Source organism: Phodopus roborovskii, unplaced genomic scaffold (assembly GCF_943737965.1).
Source record: "Phodopus roborovskii unplaced genomic scaffold, PHOROB, whole genome shotgun sequence".
NCBI classification, from domain to species: Eukaryota; Metazoa; Chordata; class Mammalia; order Rodentia; family Cricetidae; genus Phodopus; species Phodopus roborovskii.
This window is the reverse complement of record NW_026125052.1, coordinates 29,735,481-29,760,842: the sequence shown is the minus strand read 5'-3', so window position 1 is coordinate 29,760,842 and position 25,362 is coordinate 29,735,481. Positions and strand designations below refer to the sequence as shown.

The window sequence follows — 25,362 nt, the reverse complement described above, 5'->3', positions numbered from 1 at the left end:
AGACGCACCTAGAGCAGTCAGGCCGACCCCGCCCTCACTTGTGCGCACCTGGTCACAGGACTGCAGACTGCTGCCAGTGTCCCACCACCTCCGGGAAGAGGAAGTAGTCCCTGGGTGCGTGACCAGGGAAGGTTCCTCCAGCGGCTGTCCAGCTAGGCGGGATCATCACAAGTGCGTTTCTTTTAACTAGACTGACCGGCAGGTGCAGGTTTCAGACCCAAGAAAGTAGGTGGTACGGGAAGGGAAGGAAGGCTTAGTGGCAAGCCGCCTAACCATGCTTGGGAACTCCCACTTCCGTCTTCAGAGAGGTGGACTGGTGGTGCCTGAGATCCAAAGGGCTAGCCACTGCAGCTAGGCTAGCTCAAGCTAGGGAGAGGCTTGGCGTGGCGTGTGGGAAAGGAACCTTTGAGTGGCTGGGGTCCAATGCAAACTGACATGGGCCTCTCAGCCACCATCCAGGTGCACTCAAGTTAGGACCAACAGGGTGTCCTCTGGCATCCTTCAGAAGCCCGTCACCTCAGTATTCAAAGTCATGGTCATGCTCTCCCACGGACGCTGTCCTCCCCCAGAGTGGACAAATCAGGAATGACGGTAAGGGTTAGTCCAGTGAAAACTTAAACCACAGCAGAAAATATTTCTTTTAATGGCTTTGGCTTTATGGCACGAAGCAGGCACCCCCGTTTAAAGGCACAGAGTCCTCTCTTCTGCCCCGTTTCCTGGGCCTCTGAAATCAAGTCCTGAGTTTCAAGGGGAGGGTCACTGCTTGGCAAGAGGGCTTGGGGCAAAGCTTCACTCCCCTACAAGCAGCAGACACCCAGGGCTGCAGACCACATTGGCCTACAGGCAGTTCCAGGTGAGTCCTGTACAGGGTTAGCGACATGGTCCCTGAGAGCAGTCCAAATCCCCCAGAAAAGGCAGGTCCCCAGAGCTGAACAGTCAGTGCCCCAGATCCCTGGGCAGTGTGAAGTCTCTGAAGCTATAGAAAGAGATGTCACCGTGATCTACCAGGGCAAAGATCAGGGGGACATCCCCACTCTGATAGGTCAACCGCTTGAGGCTGCAGAGGTCTGGGACAGGCTCATCAAATCTGTAGGAATAAAGATTAAACTGAGACCTAGTCATAGCCCACCCATGGCCCCTGAGGCTTCCAGAACAGGAAGGCTGTAAGAGAAAAGCTAGGGAAATAAGAATATGGCCCCTGGGCTCTGCTGTCTGCAAACTTCCACGGCTTTGATGGGCTCTTCAGGAGAGCTTGAGTGACAGCAGGGATGGGCTGTCACCACTCAGCCAGTAAATCCCCTCACATCTTCCCTCCCGTTGAGTGAGCTCAGGGCTACAGTGGGATGGCAGAGGAGACTAGAGACTGCCCCAAATTCCAGGACCGAGGAGCCAGGCATTTGGAAGGTTTGGTTCTAATGGCACCACCTGGCTGTCTGGCCTTAGACAGGTGGTGCTTAATCCTTCTCAGACCCTTCTCAGGGGCAGGCAAATCGGTGGCAGGGACCAAGGGGTGGGTGGGCAGCAGCCAGGGGTGCTGCTTGATCATCTCGTACCCACTAATGCACATTCGGACATAGGGTTTGCCAGGGCTGTTTTTCCGGAACGTAGCCACAGCGTCAGCCTGGTAAACGTCGAAGCTGATCTCCAAACCTCTCGACTTCTCCAGCAGCCTGAGGACCAAATAAGAAAAGTTATGACAAGGACGGTCCCCTCCCACCTCCCTCTACACCAAACCCTTTCCTACTAGCAGCTCTACAGAGCAGCATCAGCAGGCACATACCCACCATCTTGTCCCTCTTCCCTTTCCTCTAGACACACATGACAGTTCTGCCACTGGGAGCTAAGTGCGTGGGCAGGTGTCCCTGCGGTGATCCTCTGACTCACACCCAACTCCAGGCACCAAACCCCAGCTGGCAGCCAGCGTCCCGGGAGACAGTGAGGACAGCTGAGACTCACCCATAACCTCCGTCAGCAAGGTGTGTCGTCTGCAGCACAGAAACATGTTGAAGGGCCGTGGCTACAAGGACAGTGAAGAGAAGATGTAGAGAACGAGAGTCCACTTCCAATACACTCCTGGGACGCTGCCAACTGCTAACTAGGCTGGGACCACAGCTTTACCAGAGCGTGTTTAGTTTAAGCCATGTTCCACACGGTAGCAGTGTTTAGAACACACTTATCTGGTAACCCTACTCTATTCACCTACCAATCCACCACGTTCCCATGATGCCTTTAGGGAGTTCTGAACCTGATACTACACTTAGCTCAAGCCACACACTTCGTTCCTTGTGTTTAAACACTGAGCTTTCCTCTTATTTGGCTAAAAACTCTGTGGTGCCGTATTCCGGCTCATAGGCTGTGAAGGGGAAGGACAATAACCGGCTGCTGGCAAAGCCATCCAGCATTCTTGGGTATGATCTTAAAGATGCAGGTACAGTTTTCATCCCCCACAAGTGTCCTAGGCATCGGTTCATCAGAACCTCTTCCCCGATGGGCTCTGCTGGGGCCGCTGTCACCACCACAGAAGAGCCTGTGTAGGGCCCACTACACTGGACAGTCTCCTCTCATACCTTAGGCCTCAGCCAACCCCGGTCAAAACATCCTTTTTCAAGTCTTACGATCCCAGCGGCCCGATGGGTATAGCAGGGAGGGGATGGATACCTGGGGAATCGGCTTCGTCTGGGTTGAGCAAGGGAGTCACAGCCTGGCCCCACAGGTGTGGAGGGCGGGGCTGGTTCTTCTGCAGCTGTCGCCTCTGCAGCAGCTCCTTGTACTCCCGCCAGCTGGAGCAGCCCTGCACCTCGGGATCTGCGTTCACATCCTCCCGGAACTGCTGGTCCTGGTCTCTCCGGGAGAGCTTCTCCTTCCGCTGGTTCAGCTTTTGGCACCAGGACTCGGCATCTGTCCCTCGCCCAATGACATTGGCTGGGAGCAGCTCTGGGGCTGGGGCAGGCAGGAGGGTGTGGCGGCCATCTGAAGCCATGTTGGGGAAGGAGATCTGCTCAAAGTTCCAGCGTGGCTTAGGAGCCCCCTTAGCTCCATTCTGGATTTTATCATCTTTTTGGTCACATCCCACATCCTCCCTAGACGGAGTGGGGCAAGGCTCTGAAGACCCCTGTATCTGAAAGGAGAGTCCTGAGCCCTTGCTGGGGCTTGACTCCTGGGGCTTCTCTGGGTACTGGCTGTTCTGGTCACAGGCAGGTGGGCTGGAGCCTGCCAGGCTCACGGGTGGCAGGGAGTTCTGCAGGGCCTTAGCCTTCTTGTTAACAGACCTTAGAGACATGGGAAGAAAAGCAACATATTTGTCCCTTTGTTACTGTCACCAGGACACGTATGTTCCACTGGAACTGAGGTGTGCCCCCTGCTGTCTCCCCAAGCCTGTATGAGAACATTCCAGGCCTCTTCTTAATCCTTTGGGGTGGGGGGGCAACAATGGGAAATTACCGACAGCTGGGCCTCCTCTTCCTCTTGCCAGTCCCATCCTCCAGGCACTGAGCATAGCCATCCAAGTTAAGCTGCCTCTCATAAGGTGACAGGACCGAGCTGTGGGGCGAGAACAGCAGGCAGGCAACAGATCCACCTTCTCAGACTGGCGCTGCCGCGGGGTTAGGGAGGGGGTGGCCAAGAGGCAGATCCATACCCAAAGGAAGGGGACCTGGGGACAGCCACAGGGGCCTAGTCACCCTTTTGCCCAGGTCCCTCTGACTGCCACCAATAATAACTCTGACCAGATGCTCCTAAAGAACTGGCAATGCATGATTAATCAGACTCGAGTACGGAGGTGTGTGGCCCTGGGTTCCATCCCCACAGTCACAGAAAACAAGTAAACCTTCAACCACTGGGAAGCAAAACCAAGAGGCAAAACAAAACAAAACAAAAAAAAAAAAAACCAAAGATGAAAACAAACGCTCTGAGCCTGACAGTGGTGCACGCCTCTAATCCCAGTGCTCAGGAGGCGGAGGCAAGTGGCTCCAATCTGATTCTGAGGCCTGCCTGATCTACAATATTGAGTTCCAGGACAGCCAGGGCTACATCGAAAAACCCTGTCTCAAAAAACCAAATCAAAACAAAACAAAAATCTTGGATTCCCACAGGTGACATCTCTCTTTTTTATTAATTTTTGGGGTGTGTTGTTTGTTTGAGACAGGGTTTCTCTGTGTAGCCCTGGCTGTCCTGGAACCCGACATCCAGTACATTTTTACTTCTTGCAAATATATACTACTATTTCTCTGTATGTTTTTGTTTTGCTTTCTGATAGAACTAACATTGCATTAACACACTAAAATATTTTCCCCCACTTACTAAGACATTGTGGGCTCAGACCTGCAATGAGAGGTTCTTTGTCCCAGCTGGTCCTGCGGCCCTTGAGCCCCAAATAAACATACTGTTGGTCAGTGGCTTGGGCTTCTTATTGGCTAGCTCTCTCTTAATTATTAACCTATAACTACTAACCTATGTGGTTATGGCTTTCCACATGGTCTTGGCTTACTGGAGAATGCCAGACCTGCAATTCCTCTGCCTGCTACATGGTGACTGACCTGGCAGGCTGTGCTGCCTACCTTTCCCAGAATTCTCTTCATCTCCTAGCTCTGCCTATACTTCCTGCCTGGCCAATCAGCCAATCAATGTTTTATTCATCAACCAGTAAGAGAAACATATATATAATAGACTTCCCCCATCACAGACCTGATGGGAGATGTCACCGTACTTGTTACACAGACCCTTACTTATTATAACATTCTTCCCTGCTGCGGACGTGGGGAGGGGTATATGACAGAGGGGGAGAGACGGGGAGAAGGGGAAGGGAGAGAGACAGAGACTAATAGCAGAGGACAGCCTTGGGTATTATTTCTTGGGAGCTGTCTATCTTGTTTTTCTTTTGAGGTGGGGGTCTCTAGTTGGCTTGAAGCTCACTGATTAGGCCAGGCTAGCTACTGAGCCCCAGGAATCTGCCTGCCTCTGCCTCGCCCGTGCTGGGAATACAAAGATAAACACATGGCCTTTGGGTTCTGAGGGACTGAACTCAGGTCCGTGTACTTGCAGTGAGCCTCCTGCCCACACTGCCACTGTGAATTTATAGTTCCTGGTGCGTGCACGGTTCAGGTGCCAGACAGCGAGAAGCCACAGGTCTATCCACATTAGATCTAAACCAATTAACAGTATGAAACGACACTGTCATTGCAGCCTGGGACATCTGTTGCCTACACAAGTCCCCCGTGATGGCACTGCTTTGAGAGAGAAAACAGTTTGTGTGGGTAGGTCTCCACTGCTGAGCCCTTAGCTTTTCAAGTATCAACCCTGCAAAGGGCAGATGTTCCGTGACTGTTCTGCTCTTCCTCAGCCAAGAGTTCAGGGCCTGGCATGACAAGGTACTCAGTAATATTGCGTTCGGAGTGACAGAACATTCTCAGGAGGGAACTTCCCAGGACTCGTCCCACTCTGGGGATCTGGTTTAGAGTTTGGGGGGCAGAGTGTGTAACTGCGGAGGTTACAACAGTTTCTACTGTAAGTCTGAAGGTGGCTGTGGCATTCGGCAAAGCTGGACCACTGGGTAATGAAGGGAGATCTGGCCCAGCATAAGCTCTGTGAAACCCACCTCAACTGTAAATCCCTCACCAGCTCCTCATTCATGCACATGCTTCACAAACCGCTGCCCACCTACAGGCCAGTGCAGCTCTGTCTCCATGCTCAGTGAGCTGCAGGTACCTGAGCTGGGGCCAAGTTTGACAACCCAGGAAAAAGTGCAGCGATGGAATTCATGCCCCCACCCCACCCCCAGCCTCTCTAGCTCAGACCAAGAAGCCACACAGAAGCCAAAGGTCCCCAAGTAAGGGAGGCTACTTTTCACATGAGAACTTAGCCAGGTCCCAGGACCACAGTGGATGGGAATCAAAGGAAGGACTCACCTTAGCTGGAAGCGACGAACCACGTAGCCTAGTCTCTTCAGGTGGCTGAAGACCTCAAGAGAACAGAAGGAAATCTTAGATGCTCTTTTTGTTTGCATGTTTGTTTGAAAGGCGCTTGTTACATAGTACTAGCTATCCTGGAACTATGCAGACCAGGCTGGCCTCAAACTACTCAAAAGGAGTATTCTACCTCTAAGTGCTAGGATTACAACACATACAGTACCACACCTGGGTTAGATATCCATTTGTCCAGTTCCCTTTGTCATTGTCCCATTGTCCCCCCCCCCCACACACACACATGCCCCAAGAGAGACAGGGGTTCTCTGTGGAGCCCTGGCTGTCCTGGAACTTACTTTGTAGACCAGGCTGGCTTTGAACTCACAGAGATCCACCTGCCTCTGCCTCTCCAGTGCTGGGGTCAAAAGTGTATCATTCTTTACAACAACTTAGTTGCTTCTCTAAACACAAGTCATTTCCTATACCTCCCTAAACATCCTATCCTATACAGCTACAGGTGCCAAACCTTGGGACTGCTCGGACCACATTCCAATATAAATATCCTTGACCGGCCTACTGGTTCAAGTTTACAATCCCAGCTACTACGGAGGCTGAAGTAGGGAATCACAAACTCATGGCCAGCCTGGAGTATAGACTTCAAGTCCAGACTGCAATTTCAAAAGTCCCTGTCTCTTACCAGTGTTGGTGGTGCACACACCTTTAATCCTAGCACTCGGGAGACAGAGGCAAGCAGATCTCCGTGAGTTCGAGGCCAGCCTACTCTACAGAGTGAATTCCTAAAACCAAATAGAAAAAATAGAGGACTGAAGGGTTGTACTAGACTCTTTGACATCGCTTCCCACATTTCTCCTTTGTCTCCAGACACTCCCTGGTCACGGATGGGACCCATATCAGTGAGCTCCAGGTCACTGGCCCCTGCTCATGGCACACCCTCAGGGACAATGGCTTACATGTCGTCCAGTTTACAAACTTCCAAGATTATACTTCTAGCTTTGATCTTACCCTACATTCTCAGTTATATGCAATCCTGTTGTATGTCCGAGAAGCATCTCAACATCATTTTGCATGAAACAGAACATTTTTGACTAGTCCCATTCTTCCAAAATAAATGCCCACCTGCCTTCCCAGGTAGAGGACGCCATGTCAGTCATATCAGTCACGTTGGCATTAAGCCTTGATTCTCCCAGACATCCGACCCGTTGGTAACAACCCGTCATTCTTTCATCCCATTCCTGATGGGATGTCCTTCTGTATCTGTGTTTCCTTGACATCTTCACATCCCTGAGACAGTTTTTCCTGCCCACTGCCACCCTATCCCAGCCTCTACCTTCCCTTACCTGAAAGACTATTCCAGGATAGATCTTTCCTCTTTCCTAATTCTTTCTTCTACCTAACACTCAATTCTCTATAAAAAACAATCTTTTTGCCACCCCCACCCCAGACAGAGTTTCTCTGTAGCTTTGGAGTCTGCCCTGGAACTCACACTGTAGACCAGGCTGACCTCAAACTCACAGAGATCCGCCTGTCTCTGCTTCCCAAGTGCTGGGATTTAAGGCATGTGCCAACACTGCCTGGCTTCTTGTTTGCTGTCTAGTAGCTCTGTTTAAGACGGGGTTTCATTATGTACCTCCAAGCTGGTCTTAAACTTGAGATTTTCCGGCCTCAGCTTCCAGAGTGCATGTGTGGTTAACTATGAGAGGCACTCCCGACTTTCTGTTTTGTTTGAGACAGTCTCTCTATATAGTCGAGGCTGTCCTGCAGCTAGTTATATAGACTCAAAAAGCTCCTCCTGCTTCTGCCTCCCAAGTGTGGGATTAAAGGCATGCACCACCACGCCTGGCTACTTACCAACTGTTTACTATCCAATTGCCTCCATGACTAAAAGCCCTATCAGCACAGGCTCCAAACTCTCCTACAGCCGTAGCACCAGACTGTTCTTGCAACCTCAAAGGTACCTGTCACTACTCATCGGCTTGACAAATGGGAGACTCCTTGGGGGGCAACTGATACCTGATACTGTAGGAAATCCAAGGTGTCCTCAGTCAGCAGCAGCTGGTAGGCCTCTTGGATAGACAGTGGTAGGTCTTGGTAGAAGAGCTGAATAGAACCCTGGAAACAGACCAAGAGCTTAGCTGTGTGTATCCTTTCATCCATGCCCAAGCCAAATGGGGTAACTTCTTGGCTCTGATACTTTCCCCAAACACCTAGCATCACACGAATGGCCAACTAGGAAAGAAGATTAGGACCCAGGCGGCCTGTGTGGTATTCTTTTCTGTTCTCCCAGTCGGCCTGTAAGTTCACTGAAAACAATTCTGACTTCTTCCTGGCCCACCATTCCTTGGCCCGAACCCCTCCCCACGGCCCCAGGACCCCACTCACACACTCCAGCAGATACAAGGCCTCTTCGGGGTGAAGCCGCTGCCGCCCTTGCTCTGAGTAGCCCATGGTCTGCCAGAATTTCCCCTGTGGGGCAGGCAGCAGAGCCAGTGTCACAGAGCGGCTGAGGGGCCGGAGGAAGGGGGCCCCCCAGCCGCGGGGATGCTCCTGCCGCTCACCGCAGGAGACTTCAACTCCACAAAGCCCTCTTCGGGTCTCCACTCCGCGGCCACCAAGCTGCCCCTGGGGAGGAGTGGGGAGCAAGCGATCGGTGTGCACGGGCAGTCCCCGGCCCCCGCCCACCCGGCCCGGCCATGCCCGGCCCCGCTCACAGGCGTTCCACGCGCTCCTCCGCCAGCAGCTGCCACAGCTCCTGGCGGCACAGGCGCAGCCGCTCGGCCTGGGCCTCCGAGCCGTCGGGGAGGAAGTCCTTGGGGCCATGCGACCGCTGAGGCAGCTTCTGGGACCGCGAGCGCGCGGCACGGAGCTCCGAGGCGCTGGGGAGGGGCGGGGACACGCGGTCAGCACCACCGCGGCCACCCCGCCCGGCCCCGGACCCCACGCCGCCCCCACGCCCCGCCGGGAGCCCGCAGCACCTGAGCACACGCCCCGCGGGAACCTCCACGGACGCGGGATCCGAGTCGGGCTCCATCGGGCCGCCGTCTGCGGCTGCGCGCGCACCGCCCAAGCCCCGCCCACCCCGGAACTCCGCGCGGTCCTAGCGCCCGCGGACGCGACCTGCGCTCTACTCCCGACCGCAAATCCACCCCCTGCCTTCGCGCCTTCCGTCCTACCTGCCCCGCGTCCCAGCACGTGTCCCTCAGACCGCGGGAGCGAGGTCGATCTGCAGGTTTCTAGATGTGCGGAAGCTCACCTATTCTGTTTCCAGCGCTTCTGCCCCCCCCCCCCCCGTCTCTCTAGTAAAACTTCACCTGGCGTCTGGGAATGTAGTGTGAACCATCCCAAGTGTGACCCTCCTCTCCGCAGCCCTGACCCGCCTGGCGCTCTGCCACCAAGAGGAAAGAGATGCGTAGAGAAGGGAGGGCAGCGAGTCCTCGAATACCAGCTTTGCACTCCCACTGGAGGCCACGTGGGAACGTCAGGAGTGGTCCAGACACACTCGGAGTGGGCCAAAAGCATCTGTCCAGAGGAGCTCCGAAGCAGGGTTCAAAGGCCAGGGGTGTGAGGCGCTGTCCGGCTCACCCTGGTGCTGAATCGCCACCCCAGCCTCCAAAAGCACCTCCTCAAGGCTGGGGTCCCCGCCGTGACACCGCGACTCGTCCTCACGCTCACCACTAGGTGGCACCATTGCCCCAGCCAGCCGCCGTGGCTCAGCGACTCTGATCGTGGACGAAGGTCGCTGCGGGCAACCGGGGAAGAGATGGGGCGAAGGAAGAGGAAGGGATCCCCGTCCTGGTGGGGTCCTCAGGCTCAACTGCCAAAGCATCCTCTATTCTCTCCTCCTATTCACACCTCATTTTCTGGTCGAGACTTAGAGCCCAAACTCTCTCGGGATCCCCAGCCAGCACGAAGCTACTTTGCACCCCCAAGCAGCTTTACCTGCGCGCATGCGCTGATCCCAGTGGCTCGGATCCCGACTGGCTGGTGGGGGCGGGGCCTAGTGAGGATTGGGGCGGGACCCAGGGTGCTGATTGACAATCCTACTGTGCGGCTGGGACAGTCCCCAGATCCCGATCCGGCGGGAGGGAGGGGGGAGGGGCGGGATTTCCTGCGGGAGGCGCCGAGCCGGCCTTGGAAAGGAGGAGAAAGGGGTTGGTTGGGGGGGGGGGGACAGTGGAAGCCAGCGTCCTGAGTGCCCGGGACTGAGTGAGCACCGCCAGCCGGACCCCCGGCGGGGCGGCCGGGAGAGGTGAGTCTGCGGGCCCCCGGCTGGGGCTCAGAACCCTTGAGAGCATACATACGCAAACTAACTTTTCTTGTCTGATCGCAGGGCGCCTCCATCTCTGCGCTCCTTCCGCCTTCTCCGAGCCCCCCTTTTCGTCCTCCTCTATCTATCCCTCGGATTCTTGAGTCTCCGGGTCCCTCTTGCCGCTTTGTTCCCGGGGTCGGCCGGGGCTGGGCTTGGCTGCGGGGAGCTGCGCGGCGCTAGAGGGGCATTCCGAGGGGCGGGGGAGCCAGCCGACCCCAGGCACTGCCAGGAGCACCCTCCCCCGGTGCGGGTCGCGGGCTTTGAGGAGGAGTGCCCTCCGGCTTGGGTTTAGGATTTACAAGGAATGAGGGGTTCCCCACCTGGGCCCCCAGGCCTGCACGAGTCTCATGCCACAAGATTCTGGCAACAAAATCACCGCCGCCGAGGAACTGACTTAAGGATTTTTGCGGGAAGCCGAGGGTTGGGGTTTCAGGTTCAGGCTCGGGAGGCAGCTGGCTAGCAGTGCCCAAGCCCTGTATCCCTGCCCAGCTGCCCCCTCACGCCACAGAAGGGTTAGCAACAGGTGCTGTTCCCTATCCAACAGGTAGACCGCCCGCAGAAAACGAGGGGCATGAGCTCCCCACTCCACCCTCTAAGTGGAGCCCAGACAGTGGAGTCTGAGGTCAGACAGACACCTTGGACGGGGAGTGACCCCTGCCCATCTGCCGGTGCCACTCTTCTCCAGGCCCTATTGGCCCCGCCTGTAGTCTGTGGGTGTCAGAGCCCGGGGCTGTGGAGAATGGGCTGCTGGCCCTGCCCACCCCAGTGTCTCCTGCTGCCAGGGCCCCTCCTGCCCAAGGCTGAGGAGCTGCCCAGTGCGATAGAACACAGGAACTCACCCTCCCTCCTGCAATACCACCCCTCTCCCCTTTGCGTGTATATATTTCTCTCAAGTACAGCAGCCTCCTCCCCTCCCAGAGTGGCTCAGACCCTCCATGACTCCCGGGGCAGCCATAGTTATTTGGGGCTCTCTAGAGGTCCTGTCTTATTCCTCCTGTGTTGTGTTCTGGCTGTGACCCAGCTTTTGAGCTGAAGACCTGTGCCTTTTCCAGACCTCCAGGACTTCTCCACGGCCACTGCCTCACGCCAGAGGGAATGGTGACTGCTCTCTGGATGGGCACTGGCGCTTCCCAGCTAACCCAGGAAAATTGGCGGGCCCAGTCCCAGCCCATCCCAAGGCCGTCGGAAGCTGCGGGCTAATCTTAGTCCAGATTTCCAGTCTCCTCCCCCTGGAGACTGGCTTTCCTGCCGGTGGTAGCAGCTCCCAGAGCACCTTGAGGGACTACATCTCTGCCTGACAAGCAGCCCATTGCCTGGGACACCAGACTTGTTCCCCCAGGACCAGGAGTCCTCCAAAGACGGGGGCATGGCGAACTGACGTTCGTTCGTTCGCTCGGTTGAACCAGCGTCCTGCTTCTCCCGGGCTCTGAATCCCAGAGCCTGGCGCAGTACTCAGAATGGGTCGTGAACAGGAGCTGATCCTCGCTGTCAAGAACGGAGATGTGACCTGTGTGCAGAAACTGGTAGCTAAAGTGAAGGCTGCAAAGACAAGTGAGTCCTTGGTGGGGAGGGCAGCCAGCTGGGGCCGGTTTCTGAGTACCCAGGCTGTGCAGAGAAGCTCGGAGAGGGAGGGCGGAGGGCAGGGCCACTTGGGTTTGCAGACTTGAGAAAGAAGGACTGTCGTGTTGTAGACAAGAAGTGCCTCAGTGCAAGACAGCCAGGGAGGAAAACCGGTCCCTTCTTGCTCTGTGTCTCCAGGCGAGTCACTTAACAGCTCTGAGCTGTGGGACCCTGGCCTGCGAAGTGAGCACTCCGTTTATGCTTTTGTTGTTTATTGTGTGCCCGGCTCTGTTCTAAGAACTGGACTGAGCTTTGGAGGTTGCCTGTTGGTAGCTGGCTTTTCAGATGGCTCCGTGAGACTTGGTTATGGGATGGAAAAGTCTGAATAGAGTGCCATGGCAACCCCCCCCCAACCCCGTCCACATACAACCATAGCTTTCCTGTGTGTATGTCTGAACATCGTGAGGATGTTTGGAAAACCTCTCTGGAAACAGCCGTTGGGTCTCTGATGTCGTGGGTTGGTTGGTTTGGGGCTGTCTCTGTCAGGCTTAGAACCCAGGACCTCACACTTGGCACACAAGTGCTTGACCACCCTGGGCATCATATTCCCGCCCCTCAGAGAGCAGTTTCTCAGGGACTCACAACAACATATGGACTAAAGGTCCTTTCTCCCCAGATCACCCTTGTGTTCCTTGGGAGTGTGTGGCCGATGCTAATTTTCTAGCAGTTTCCACAACCCTTAAGGACTCTATCCCTGACAGGGCAGCCAGAGCTGGATGCATGGATGGCCACTAAGTCCCATCTCTCAGGACCCTCTGTGATGACACTACCTCTCACACCCACCCCAGGAAAATAGTCCTCAGAACCCTGGACTCTTCCAGACCATTAGGCTTGTCTCCTTCAGGACTTAAATCAATGGATACTTATTCCTACTCCTCTGGGGCTAGAGAAAGTGTTCCCTGAGGGGAGGGTCTCCTCTGTAGCATTGGGGTTTTAACCCCAAGACACACCTGGGTCTTGTACACAGGAAGGGATCCCCAGGCTACTTGGAGACATCTATTATCCCCACCCACACCTTGGAGTGTTGGTGCCAGAAGGAAAGACTCTAATGGCGTGCACCCACCTGCACAGCAGGGTGGAGACCCAGCCATGAGGTGGAGCTGTGCCCCTAGGTGCTTTCATCCTGGGGAAGCCATGAGGGTGAACAAGATGGAAGGAAGGTGCCGAGTTGGTCCCCAGGAGAGGGCCTGAAGGGCTAAGTGGAAGCCGCTCTCCTGCCTGCTCACCTCAGTGTTGCTCTTGGCCACCTGCCCGGTGGGGCCTTGGTCACACTGCTGCTGGCCTCAGCCTTGGCCGCCTCAGAGAGGGAGGCCCATCGGAGGGTAGTAAGAGGGGTTGGCTGCTGGCGGGAACCTCACAACTAGGCATGTAGGCTCCAGAAAATGTCCCTCTCTGTCCTGTGGCAAAGTGTAGGGGATGAGGTTCCTTCCCTCCATCCAAGGTGTGGATTCTCACCTATACAGCATACAGGTCCAGACACAGGGTGACACAGGCCTGCGCCTCCTCATTAAGTCCCTGCATCGGGCCTCCTCTGAGAGGTCAAAGATCATAGGTGACCTCTGTAAGCCTTGGAGTTTGTGAAATAGTGCCACCCCCTTGCTTCCTGACAGGTAGGTTTTTCTGTAGCCATTACACAGATAAGGGAAAGTGGCTCTCAGAGGTTAGTGACTTGCCCAAGGTCACATAGCCCTGGGGTCAGATGAGAGATAAGCCGGTGTGCTTCTCTCTGTGTCCCCGGTGATCACTGGTTTCTGTCCCCTTCAGTCAGTGTCACCTGGGGGGTGTTCTAAACACACAGAGTCCCCCAAATTGAAATTATGCTACAGAGCCTGGGACTCTGTGGGTGATAAAGTTTAGTTGAGTCCAGCGCAGTTCTCCAAGAGGGGTGAAGGGTCCCTGTACCAAAGCAAAGGACGGAAAGCCTCCAGCTGATAGATTGTAGATATCAGCTACGCGCTGTGCTCCCTCTTCAGGAGCAGGCTGCTGGGAGGATGCCTTTGCACCCGCCTGGCCCCTGGCCCCTGCCCCTCCCCATCTCCCTCTGAGGTCTCCTTTCTTGGCTAGAGGAAATGGATGGGCTGGGATGGCTGGCTGAACTCACATCCTTTGCTTGGGCCTGAGACACGGTGACCCTTCCAGCCCCAGAGCCAAGCTGAGGAAGAAGGTTATGCCACAGCGGAAGTGACTGGAGCCTCCACCAGGAACCAGGACCCTCCGCCCTCCTGCCAGGGTCCCCAGCCCAGTTTCTGTGGGCCTCTCCTCCACCACCTTTCCGGCTATTGTTCTGGAAAGAACAGAGCCACCTCTCTGGCCCTGCCCCTGTTCCTGTGTGTGTGTGTGTCGTCGTCCCCCCCCCCCACCCGGTCACATTGTCTGCCCCTCCCTAGAGTGGACAGACACATCCAGCCACCCAGCTGCTCCAGCCTAGACTCTTCTAACGAACAGGCTAGTGAAGGGAAGGTTCTCTGAAGGACTCTTGCTCTCTTCTCTTGGGATCTTGTCTTCACTGAGGCATAAAGAGGCACCGTGGGGGTCAAAGTCACAGCCCAGAAAAGACAGAGTAGCCTTTGGGCCCTGCACTTCCTGCTTCCGAAGCTCCTGTTCTTTCCCCTACCCCCCCCCAAAGGTTCTGTGTTATAAGGACTGTCAGAGGGGGCGAGAGGGAGTCTGGGAGGTCTGTGTTAACTCCCAGCAGCCCCCACACACTCTCTGCCCTGCCTCTTCTTGGTTCTGTGTTTACCTTTTTAGTATAGAGCCCTTCAGCTCCACCTATGTGTGTCCCTCCCTCCCTCCCTGTCCCTTGCCTCCCTCCCTGATGGAATGAGGCCCAGCCTCTCCCAGACTGCTGGGGTATTTGGGGGCCCATTAGGGCCTGGGGGGCAGGCCTGGACCAGCATGTTTGGCACCCTGCCCAGCCTGGGCTGAGCCAGGCCCACTCCTTCCAAGCAGGGTGGGTTCCAGCAGGATGCAGGGGTTGCCTGTGACAAGGCTTCTCTCCCGATACCTCAAGGACCTCCCCAGCATGGTCTGTGTGCCGGTGGGTCCAACTGTGAGTGTGTCCTGTCCCAGGAGGCAGGGTCACTGCTTCTCTAGTGAGGGACCCACCAAGTCAAAGCTTGTGGGTATCGAGTCGGCAGGCGTTCCCCAGGCAGACAGAGATCCACTGAAACGCCGGAAGACAGTTTGGGTATGGTGACCTGTGTCCTGGCCATCGTGTCAGGAGCGCTAAACTGTTATGGTTGTCATCATTCATATGCCCACAAAGGACAGACACTACCCTGACCACCTCTGGGGGCAGAGTCTATGACCAGCCTATCTTTGTGGAGATCGGGTCCTGTAGGTTAAGTGGCCCAAATTGGCAGGGCTGGCGCATGGGCCTGGGCTAGTAGTGTACTCATATTCCATATGGCCCTGCCCACCAGGTCCTACTCAGGGGTGCTTGGAGCCCAGTCTCGTCAACAACTTTCTCTCTGCCCTTGCATACTTAAGGGCCCCTCTCCCCCGTTCTTTCAATGCCCGTTCCCCTCGGCCTGACAGGACAATGTGACTCTCCCTAACCCATTCAGGCAGGAATGCCAACCATGTACCCCGTGGGCCTGTCCTATTGAAGGCATGTCATGCCAATACCCCTTCCCGCCCCCTTTGGCGTCTATAAACAAGCTGGGCAGGGGCTCTAGACAAGCCAGGCTGCTACTGCGGTGGCTTCCTGGACTCTTCGCCCTCGAGCCGTAGGGACAGGACCTGTAAAAGGCCATGGGGCAGGTGCTCTTCTGTACACCGAAAGGTCGGTTGGGTCCTCGGATGTGGGTAACGGGAGTGCCGGGTGAAGACAGGGTATGGACAGAGCTGTTGGTGCCATGTGCCCTGATGGCCCCTCTCTTGATCCCCTCTCCCGCCCCCCCCCCTCCAGAGCTCCTCGGCTCCACAAAGAGACTCAACATCAACTACCAGGATGCTGATGGGTGAGTGTGCTGCCTGGGGAAGAGTGGGGTCCTGGGATTGGGTGAGAGGAAATGGGCCTGGAGCCCACAGTCCCCTCCCTCAGACTCGGCCCTTGAAGCGTGTTTGCCGTGAGCCCTGGATCCTGCCTGTGTAGGGCCAGAGGGAGGGGGTCCTGCCCACCCACCTGCCCTTGGAGTTAGCCCTGAGCAAGTGGAGGGGCCCCCTTGGGTCAGATTCTTCCTGGGCCCCTTTTCTCCCTGGAGGGTAGGAGCCCTCAGGCTTCTGCTCCCACGGCCCCCTCCTCTGGGCAGGCTGGGTGGGGGATGCCAGACAAATGGGCCTCTCAGGCAAGACACTGAGCCCTTTCATGCTGTGGCCCGGGTGCTGTGCGCTCCCACGGCAGGGCTGGCAGGCACAGGGGGGCAAGTAACCCATCACTGCCGGCCCCCAGAGTGAGCTTGGGGTAGGAGACTATTCACTGACACCCCCGTTTTATGTCCCCCATGCCAGATTCTCTGCTCTCCATCATGCTGCCTTGGGGGGGAGCCTGGAGCTCATAGCCTTATTGCTGGAGGCTCAAGCCACTGTCGACATCAGGGATAGCAATGGTGAGAGCCCAATGTACCGCACCACGTGGGAAAAGCAGGGCCTCGACTGCAGCCCTGGGGGCCAGAGCTCACTCCTGTTGGGACACACTGAGAGGGGTGTGTGTGGGAGCTCGTGAATGGCCTCCTTCTGGAGACAGTATATAAATCGGATCTCCCATTATTTAGACGAGGAAGCTCAGGGAAGTTATAGTCCTGTCCTGGGTTTGTAGATCATCTGTGGTGGGCACAGCGAGGACTGACTTCAGCCTCATTTAGGACCTTTTTCTAAGCAAACCCGGATGAAGCTAGCATTGCTATATGTGTGTGGCTCTTTCCTTCCAGCCAGGGCGGCTCCATTCTCTGTTTAGATCCCTTGACCCCTCTTAGCATCTCTTTTTCCTCCTGCCAGGCATGCGTCCCCTACACTATGCAGCCTGGCAGGGCCGGCTGGAGCCTGTGAGGCTGCTCCTGCGGGCTTCTGCGGCCGTCAATGCTGCCTCGCTGGACGGTCAGATCCCTCTGCACCTGGCTGCACAGTATGGGCATTATGAGGTGGTAAGTGAGCCTGCCTGAGGGGATGTGGGGGCAAGGAGCCAGGCAGGGGCCAGCCTCCCTGACTCAGCTTCCCCCATCCCAGTCAGAGATGCTTCTCCAACACCAGTCTAACCCATGCCTAGTCAACAAGTTGAAGAAGACACCTCTAGACCTAGCCTGTGAATTTGGGCGGCTCAAGGTGAGGTCTATAGCCCCGGGGTGCTGGGTGCTGGATTCTGTTTAGTCTCAGGACGGGGCTCCAACTGGGTACTGCACACTGTAGGTGGCCCAGCTGCTTTTGAACAGCCACCTATGTGTGGCACTGCTGGAGGGAGAGGCAAAGGATCCGTGTGACCCCAACTACACCACACCCCTGCACTTGGCTGCCAAGAATGGCCACAGAGAAGTCATCAGGTACCCCAGGGGACCCACCCACTTCCTCAACCTTCCTGTGGGACCATTAGTTTCTAACCAGTGCCTCCCTGCTGCTTCTTAAAATTATTCTGCACGCCATGCATTCTGGGGGCGGGGGGGGGGGCGTGCGTGTGAGTATGGTTACCTGCAAGAGACCGTAGAGCTGGAGTTCCAAGTGGTTATGAGCTGCCCGGTGTGGGTGCCGGGAACTGAGCCGGGGCTCTCTGAGAGCAGCACCCCCTTAACCACGGAGCCATCTCTCCAGTTCTCTGCTGCTGCTTCCACTCTTGCTTTCAATGTCGCGGTCCCCACACCCCTGGCAATCTTCTGCCCCCACCCAGCCGCCTCACACCCTCTGCCCGCCACAGGCAGCTCTTGAAAGCTGGTATTGAGATCAACCGCCAAACCAAGACGGGCACCGCCCTCCACGAGGCTGCTTTATACGGCAAAACCGAGGTGGTGCGGCTGCTCCTAGAGGTGGGTGTGGGCACAGAGGGCCCTACCGGTATGTGCTGAGGGTAGCTGGGAAGGCCGTGGTGTTTTGTGGTGCTAAGACCTGTGGCTGGAGAGCAGACCCGACTGGTTTAGACACCAAGGCTGTCTCTTAACCTGATGTCTGAAACTTCATGCTTATCATCTCTAAAAGCTGGGATTAATAACAGCACCCACCTCCTGGGTAGTTGGGAGTACTAGAGGAGAAATGTCAGGCAAAGTGCTTGGGACATACTCCTGTGGTACTGTGAACCCCAGGGAGGTGTGGACGTGAATATCCGGAACACGTACAACCAGACGGCGCTGGACATCGTGAACCAGTTTACAACCTCCCAGGCCAGCCGGGAGATCAAGCAGCTACTTCGGGGTGAGTGGGAGGGAGGAGGACCTAGCAGGGGCGGGGGTTGGGGAGCCTTTACAGTGGGTGTGGTGGGGGAAGTCAGCTGGGGACACCATAACGGACACCTGCCCTACCCCTTCTCTCAGAGGCTTCAGGGATCTTGAAGGTTCGGGCGCTTAAGGATTTCTGGAACCTTCATGACCCCACCGCACTCAATGTCCGGGCAGGAGATGTCATCACGGTAAGGGGCCTATACATCCTTCATAAGACAAGCAATTGCTGTGACTTACTTGTACATCTGCTGTGGTACTAGGCCAGGTTAAATCCTTATATACTCTTTCATATAATCCTTTTTAGATCTAGGGAACATTGGTACCATTATCATTTTCTTTTGAGATGACAAAGTCGAGGGTTAGAGAAGCTAACGGACTTGTCCAGGTCACACACCTAGCGAGTGGTAGAACTGGGAATAGAGTATCATTGTTTGTACACCCTGTGGTACAAGGAGATTGGGCTGGCATTGGTGACCAAACGGGTAGAGGTCAGCTCTGTGCAGGGAAGAGATGGACCAGGCCCGCTGGACCAAGCTTGCAGAGACAGCCACTGCCACTTGCTCGGTATAGTGACTGCCCTTTCCATCCACACCCTGTCACAACAGGTGCTTGAACAGCATCCCGACGGCCGCTGGAAGGGCCACATCCATGAGAGCCAAAGGGGCACAGACCGCGTTGGCTACTTTCCCCCGGGCATCGTTGAGGTAGTCAGCAAGCGGGTGGGCATACCCGTGGCCCGTCTCCCTTCTGCACCTACCCTGCTGCGGCCAAGCTTCTCCCGGATGTCACAGCCCTCTGCTGATGACCCCCTGCCACCTCTCACCTATGGCCAGCTCCCTCGGGTGGGCCTCAGCCCAGACAGTCCAGGTACATTCTCCCAGAAGGCAGTGCGGGGCGCTGGGCGCTGGCAAGTTGCCAGTCAGCTGTTAGCCGTGCCGCCTCTGACCTTTATGCTTTTGCCCCCTGCAGCAGGTGACAGGAACAGCGTGGGCAGCGAGGGCAGCGAGGGCAGCATCCGCAGTGCTGGCAGTGGGCAGAGTTCCGAAGGCACCAATGGCCACGGCACTGGCCTCCTTATTGAGAATGCTCAGGTAGGAAGAGGACAGCTGGGCCTGGGCAGCGCCTGCCTGGTGCCCGCTGTCCATGTACTGAGCAGCCTCTTTTTCTGTCTCTAGCCACTGCCCTCTGCCAGTGAGGACCAGTTGCTGTCCGGCCTGCACGCCCCATCCCTGGCGGGTAAGAAGGGTATTGGCGGGGCGGGGAAGTACAGGTGGAGAGGTTAGGCCACGCCCCTGCCCACCCCTCCTCCAACCACTCAGGATACCTTTTCTCTCCTTCCTGGAAGACAACCTGAGCCACCGCCCTCTGGCCGGCTACCGCTCTGGGGAGACGTTCACCCAGGATGTGAGACCAGAGCAGCTTCTGGAAGGGAAGGTGAGGTTTCTACCGAGAAATATGCTTCAGGCCCTGGCAGAGAGTTGAGGGCTTTGGTACCCACCTAGAGCTGGCCCTGGGGAAGCTACGGGCCGGTGGGCTAGTCCCTTTCTCAGCCGACTTCTCCGTCCCCTCTCGCCATGCCCCAGGATGCGCAGGCCATTCATAACTGGTTAAGTGAATTCCAGCTGGAAGGCTACACAGTCCACTTCCTGCAGGCTGGCTATGATGTGCCAACTATCAGTCGAATGACACCTGAGGTAAGTCCTGTGGCAGGTGAAGGGAAGGCCCAGCAGGCAGAGGAGGGCCCTGATGTCCATGCCCTGTGTGACAGGATCTGACGGCCATTGGGGTGACCAAACCTGGGCACCGGAAGAAGATTGCCTCAGAGATTGCCCAGCTCAGCATTGCTGAGTGGCTGCCCACCTATATCCCGGTGAGCAGGCGGACAGGGTGGGCCCTTTGGCTCTTGCCCAGGGCGGTGGCCTTGGGAAGGGGCAAGCTTCCTTTCCTGTTTGGGGAGAGCCAGGTTTCGATGGTGGTACTCTTCCAGGCGGACTTGCAGGAGTGGCTGTGTGCACTGGGGCTGCCACAGTATCACAAGCAGCTGGTGAGCAGCGGCTACGACTCCATGGGGCTGGTGGCGGATCTCACCTGGGAGGAGCTGCAGGAGATAGGCGTGAACAAGCTGGGTGAGGACTACTTTGCGGCCTCCTGGCAGCCCCGGACTTCAGCTACCTCTGGGAGAAGGGGAAAGGGGGGAGGAGGGGTCTCTGCAGGGCAAACAGGACAGCCCTAGACCCAGCTAAGCCATCTGCTTCTGTCTTACCCTTCCCAGGGCATCAGAAAAAGCTCATGCTCGGTGTGAAGCGGCTGGCAGAACTTCGGCGCGGCCTGCTGCATGGGGAGGCCCTGGGTGAGGGCGGACGCCGGCTGACCAGGGGTCCAGAGCTGATGGCCATCGAAGGCCTGGAGAATGGGGACGGTCCGGCCATGGCTGGCCTCCGTCTCCTCACCTTTCAGGGCAGTGAGCTGAGTCCAGAGCTACAGGCAGCTATGCAGGCAGGGGGTGGCCCAGAGCCACTGCCCCTGCCCCCTGCCCGGTCCCCCAGCCAGGAGAGCATCGGTGCGCGCTCCCGGGGGTCTGGTCACTCTCAGGAGCAGCCTGTCTCCCAGCCCAGTGTCAGTGACCCCAGTGCCCCGCAGGAGAGGAACCTTCCAGAGGGTACAGAGCGCCCCTCTAACCTCTGCTCCTCACTCCCTGGCCAAGGTCCCGCCCCTTATGTCTTTATGTGCCCACAGAGTTCACCCTCTAGCCCAGCCCCAGGGCCACCTCCCGGTGCTCCCCGGGCCTTCTCCTACTTGGCTGGCTCTCCTGCGGCTCCTCCAGACCCACCTCGGCCCAAACGCCGGTCCCACAGCCTGAGCCGCCCTGGCCCTGCTGAGGGAGAGGCTGACGGGGAGGCTGAAGGGCCGGTGGGCAGTGCCTTGGGCAGTTACGCCACCCTTACTCGGAGACCGGGACGCAGCACCCTTGCCCGGACTAGTCCCAGCCTGACCCCCACACGAGGGACCCCCCGAAGCCAGTCCTTCGCCCTCCGTGCCCGTCGGAAAGGTCCCCCACCCCCGCCCCCCAAGCGCCTCAGTTCAGTCTCTGGCCCCACCGAGCCACCTCCACCAGAGGGAAGCCCAGGACCCAAGGATGGGGCCACAGGTCCCCGGAGAAGAACGCTGAGTGAACCAGCTGGCCCCTCAGAGCCCCCCGGCCCTTCTGCCCCAACCGGCCCTGTGTCGGACACAGAAGAGGAGGAGCCTGGGCCTGAGGGGACACCTCCGTCTCGGGGCAGCTCTGGAGAAGGGCTGCCATTCGCAGAGGAAGGGAACCTGACTATCAAGCAGCGGCCGAAGCCAGCCGGTCCCCCACCCCGGGAGACGCCTGTACTCCCTGGCCTTGACTTCAACCTCACAGAGTCAGACACTGTCAAACGGAGGCCCAAATGTAAAGAGAGAGAGCCACTCCAGACTGCACTGCTGGCCTTTGGAGTCGTGGGTGGTGACACCTCTAGCCCCTCTGCTCCCCTGTCCTCCCAGACCCCCTGTGACCCTCCCTCAACTTCCTCTAACCCTCCACGGTCTGAGCCTAGCAGCCTTTCAACTCAAGGAACTCCAGCCCCAAATCTCAGCCCCAAACCTCAGCCCCCGGGCCACCAAGGGACCTCTGCAGGGACAGCTCTGCCATCGGAGCCCCCAGCTGCCCCCTCTGCTGCCTTCCTCAAAGTGCCTGGAGCAGGTAAGAAGTGAGACCTGCAGTCAGAAGGCTGCCTGTGCAGTCACAGCTAGCCAAGTCACGTGGTGGGTCGCCTTTGTCTCTGCAGGAGCAAGTCCCAAGCCTGTGTCTGTGGCCTGCACTCAGCTGGTATTTTCTGGCCCCAAGCTGGCTCCTCGGCTGGGCCCCCGCCCAATACCCCCTCCGAGGCCTGAGAGTACTGGGCCTGTGTGTCCAGGCCGGGCCCAACAGAGACTGGAACAAACCAGCTCATCCTTGGCGGCTGCGCTGAGGGCAGCTGAGAAGAGCATCTGCACCGGGAACGAGGAGCCAGAGGGGTGAGCTGGGTGCTGGGTGCGAGGAGGGGGCTGGGCTCGGGAGCACTGGGAGCTGCAGGCAGGGTCTGGGACTAGCGCCTCTAGTGAGATGCCAGGGCCTCGTAGTTTTAGATTCCTGCAGACATGGCCCTTCGTCCATGAGCCTCTAAACAAACTCACCTGTAAGGGAAGGACGGTAACTCCTGCTACTGGGAGGTTGTAAACAGTAAGAGGTGGGGTACAAAGTGGCATCAGACAGCAGATCCGCGGCCCATCTCCTTAAGGCTGTCCCTTGATGCAGTCCCACAGCCACCTCGACCAAGCACATTCTGGACGACATCAGCACCATGTTTGACGCCCTGGCTGACCAGCTGGATGCCATGCTAGACTGAGCAAGACTGGCTTGTGACCCTCCCTCCCGTGGTACCCACAGTGACCTGCCAGCACTCACCACCTGTGGCCCAACATGGAAGAAGACCCTGCCGCCCAAGGAAGGAACAGGAAGAGAGGGCTGGCTGGGCTGGAGCGCCCTTCCACAGCAGAGACCCTCCTATGGCTTTAAGCAGGGCTGTCAGACCCTCAAGGGGGCGGAGAGAACTTGTCAGAACCTGACAGGGACCTCAGCTGTGTGGGAGCCGGTAAGCCCCTCCTGTGTACAGCTGACTGCTCGGCTTTGGCCCCTGAACAGGGACCCTGGTAAGAGCTTTCTCCTCTAGGAGGAGGTGGCGACAGGGCTGGATGTTTGCACCATCCCCACTGAGTGACATCTCGGTGCTTAAGGGGGCTCTTCTGGCCGCCCACTGAGCTGCCTGTCCCCTCCGTGCAAGTGTACATAGGACATGTAAATACACAGCAGGGGCATGCCTTCCTGCCAGTGGCCGTGGTCTCGTCACCTCCTGCCCCTGTCTGGACATCCCACACAGGGAGGCAGTGCTGGCCAGGGCCAGAGGCAGCATGATTAACAGATTCCCTAATGCCCAACCTTTTACAACTGTATATAATATTTTTTGAAGCAGAGAGAAATGCATATATTTTAAATGGAATTTATTCTGTCTATTAACTGCCTGAGAGAATGCAGTGGGGAACGCCTTCAGACCGCAGACGAACCCTCTGCCCACCTCCTGCTGGAGGACCCAACTGGTCCAGTCCCATGCTCTGTAACTATTAACCTCCTCCCCAACTAACTCCAATGAAATGTCATTCCACGTGACGGGGCTGTGTTTGTGTCTGTGTGTCACACTTCCTAATCTGCGGCTGCCCTTCCACCCGCACCTGGGGGCACTCATCGCTGTGGATGTGGAGTGGTGATGGCTGCAGTCTTGGGAGGGAACGAACGCCTCATGCTTGTTTCATGGATCCGCCACAGGTTTTTCTTAAGCAATTTATAATTTTAATATAAACCAGTTGACATTCATTCCCAAAAGGCTCATTTCCAGTAAAAAAAAAAAAAAAAAAAAAAGGTAAAAAAAATCTCCCAGAACAAGGTTGGAGCCTGGGCTGGGTCCTCTGTGGACGACTTATGGCCAGCTGACACAGGGTCTCCAGGGTGAGGGGGACCCTTTTCCATCTCCCAGCCCAGAGGAAGGGGAGGGCGGGCCTCAGGGCCTCAGGACCACAGCCTGGCCCTGGCCCCGGGAAGAGGGAGGGAGGAGGGCACAGCATCTGCAGCAGTCACTGCTATCACAAAGGCTGAGGTTCACTCTGAGGCTTCCAGATGCAAGAGAGGAGGGTGTCTGGAGAGGGGACCCCCAAAGAGAGGCCACTCACAGGGAAGGGGGCTGAGGGTCCCTTTACCAAGGGCCTGAGGTCATACATTCAAGAGTGCCCCTGACAAGGCCAGGGGAGAGCCCGGGCAGGCCTGTCAAGCCACGGCTACAACCTCTCGCTCGGCTCCTTATGAAAAGCTCCAGAGTGGGGAAGACAGCGGGGCCTCCCACCCCCCCCCCCGCCACGAGGCACAGACACAAACCCTGAAACATTCGTGATAGCAACTCCCCAGACCCAGGAGTCCATCTGGCTCTAGCCCCAGGAAGCAGGGCAATGATGGCCGCCATGGCCAATGGCTCAGAAGGGAGAGTTCATGCCCAGTTTAGTCTCAAACTGCAGCTTCTGTCGCTTGTGGTAGCGGACACGGACCCTGGTGAAACAGATTGAAATACAGTTGACAACTCAGCCTGCTGGTTCAGGCCTGTAATTCTAGCTTCTCCGGGGCTGAGGCAGGAGGATGACAAGGCCAGGATGAGCCTGTGTCAAAAAGTAAAAAGTGCTGGGACTGTAGCCAGGGCAGGGTATATTAGAGGAGCTGGCTCACTCTCCAACACCAGGGGAAAAGAAAAAAGGCTGGCACAGCCCTTCAGACTAGAGGACTGCGCAGGACGCCAGCAAGGGGGTGATAGGTTTGGGGACAGCGCCCAAATGAGCGGTGTGCTGCAAGCTCACCGAATCTCGTGCAGCTTTACAATCTCGTTGGTGACTACCACAAGGACCAGGGACAGGCAGCCCAGGAGCCATGTCAGCAGGGGCACATCTTCCAGGCCAAAGTGGACACGGGTGTCCCTGTGTGTCCATAGCTGCAGGTCCACGACTGTCTGGACCACCTGACCTAGGAGCCTATGGAAGGAAAGAGTGGCCCTGTGTGAAGCTTTCTTCCCAGTGCAGTTAGTTCAAGCAGGGCAGCCAGACCCCGTCCCCCTCCCTCTTATGGTCCCTGTCCTGCCCCGCAGCCCCTCCACCAAACACTACTCACACCACAGGAACCGTCACCGCCCACCAGAGGTTTGTCAAGGGGCTCTTTCTCCACAGAGGCTTCGTGCGATGTACATGGGTGATGGAGATAAAGACTGGAAAGATTGGCCAGCGGGGTGTCAAGGCTCCCACTGGCCCCTGGTCTCGCCTCCCACCTTGGGGCTTCCCCGTTAGCAGTCAGCATCCCCAGTGAGACAGAGTCCTCACCAGTGTGCAGGACAATCAGGGCAGCTGTGAGCTTCTGAGCTGACAGCAACCCATTGGCGAAATCCTCAAACCAGGCTGGAGCCCTGTCATCATCGCTGCCAAAGGAAGGCAAAGGCTCAGCCTCCCGAGGGCCCACAGGAGAACGGGCTGGGCTGGGGCGGTGGGGGGAAAGGCCCAGGACCCA

At 57.0% G+C, this 25,362-nt stretch overlaps 3 protein-coding genes across 8 annotated transcripts in view; 1 reads left to right on the top strand and 2 right to left on the bottom strand.

Moving 5' to 3' along the window:
- Positions 1-620: 620 nt before the first annotated feature.
- Positions 621-8,987, bottom strand: Tsen54 (tRNA splicing endonuclease subunit 54). Its single transcript, XM_051180598.1, has 11 exons — positions 8,894-8,987; positions 8,630-8,794; positions 8,477-8,540; positions 8,301-8,384; positions 7,932-8,030; positions 5,904-5,956; positions 3,442-3,540; positions 2,659-3,269; positions 1,957-2,017; positions 1,554-1,670; positions 621-1,087 (listed from the first exon to the last, which is right to left on the bottom strand). The coding sequence occupies exons 1-11, from the start codon at positions 8,947-8,949 to the stop codon at positions 937-939; spliced, it is 1,560 nt and encodes a 519-aa protein (XP_051036555.1). The 5' UTR covers positions 8,950-8,987; the 3' UTR covers positions 621-936.
- Positions 8,988-11,633: 2,646 nt separating this feature from the next.
- Positions 11,634-23,696, top strand: Caskin2 (CASK interacting protein 2). Of its 3 annotated transcripts, none has more exons than XM_051180576.1 (19): positions 11,634-11,778; positions 15,758-15,809; positions 16,300-16,397; positions 16,786-16,931; positions 17,014-17,109; positions 17,194-17,324; positions 17,693-17,801; positions 18,075-18,183; positions 18,303-18,397; positions 18,815-19,076; positions 19,179-19,300; positions 19,385-19,445; positions 19,555-19,613; positions 19,793-19,903; positions 19,978-20,079; positions 20,197-20,335; positions 20,482-21,933; positions 22,019-22,247; positions 22,528-23,696. In XM_051180576.1, exons 1-19 carry the CDS (start codon positions 11,685-11,687, stop codon positions 22,616-22,618), a joined length of 3,558 nt encoding a protein of 1,185 aa, XP_051036533.1. In that variant the 5' UTR covers positions 11,634-11,684; the 3' UTR covers positions 22,619-23,696. The 3 variants fall into 3 exon arrangements, with proteins under 3 accessions (XP_051036533.1, XP_051036524.1, XP_051036542.1); XM_051180567.1 differs by having other exon boundaries at positions 19,555-19,643; XM_051180585.1 differs by lacking the exon at positions 11,634-11,778 and adding an exon at positions 15,537-15,631 and having other exon boundaries at positions 19,555-19,643.
- Positions 23,697-24,185: 489 nt separating this feature from the next.
- The window catches only part of Tmem94 (transmembrane protein 94), a 29,810-nt gene continuing 28,633 nt past the window's right edge, over positions 24,186-25,362 (bottom strand). For 2 of the 4 annotated variants that reach the window (XM_051180547.1, XM_051180538.1), the window contains exons 29-32: positions 25,179-25,273; positions 24,973-25,066; positions 24,666-24,836; positions 24,186-24,363 (exon numbers count right to left, since the gene is read on the bottom strand). In XM_051180547.1, coding sequence (XP_051036504.1) covers positions 24,291-24,363; positions 24,666-24,836; positions 24,973-25,066; positions 25,179-25,273 — 433 coding nt within the window. In that variant the 3' untranslated portion in view covers positions 24,186-24,290. The remainder of the gene's footprint in view (positions 24,364-24,665; positions 24,837-24,972; positions 25,067-25,178; positions 25,274-25,362) is intronic. The other 2 variants (XM_051180529.1, XM_051180556.1) reach the window with 1 other exon arrangement.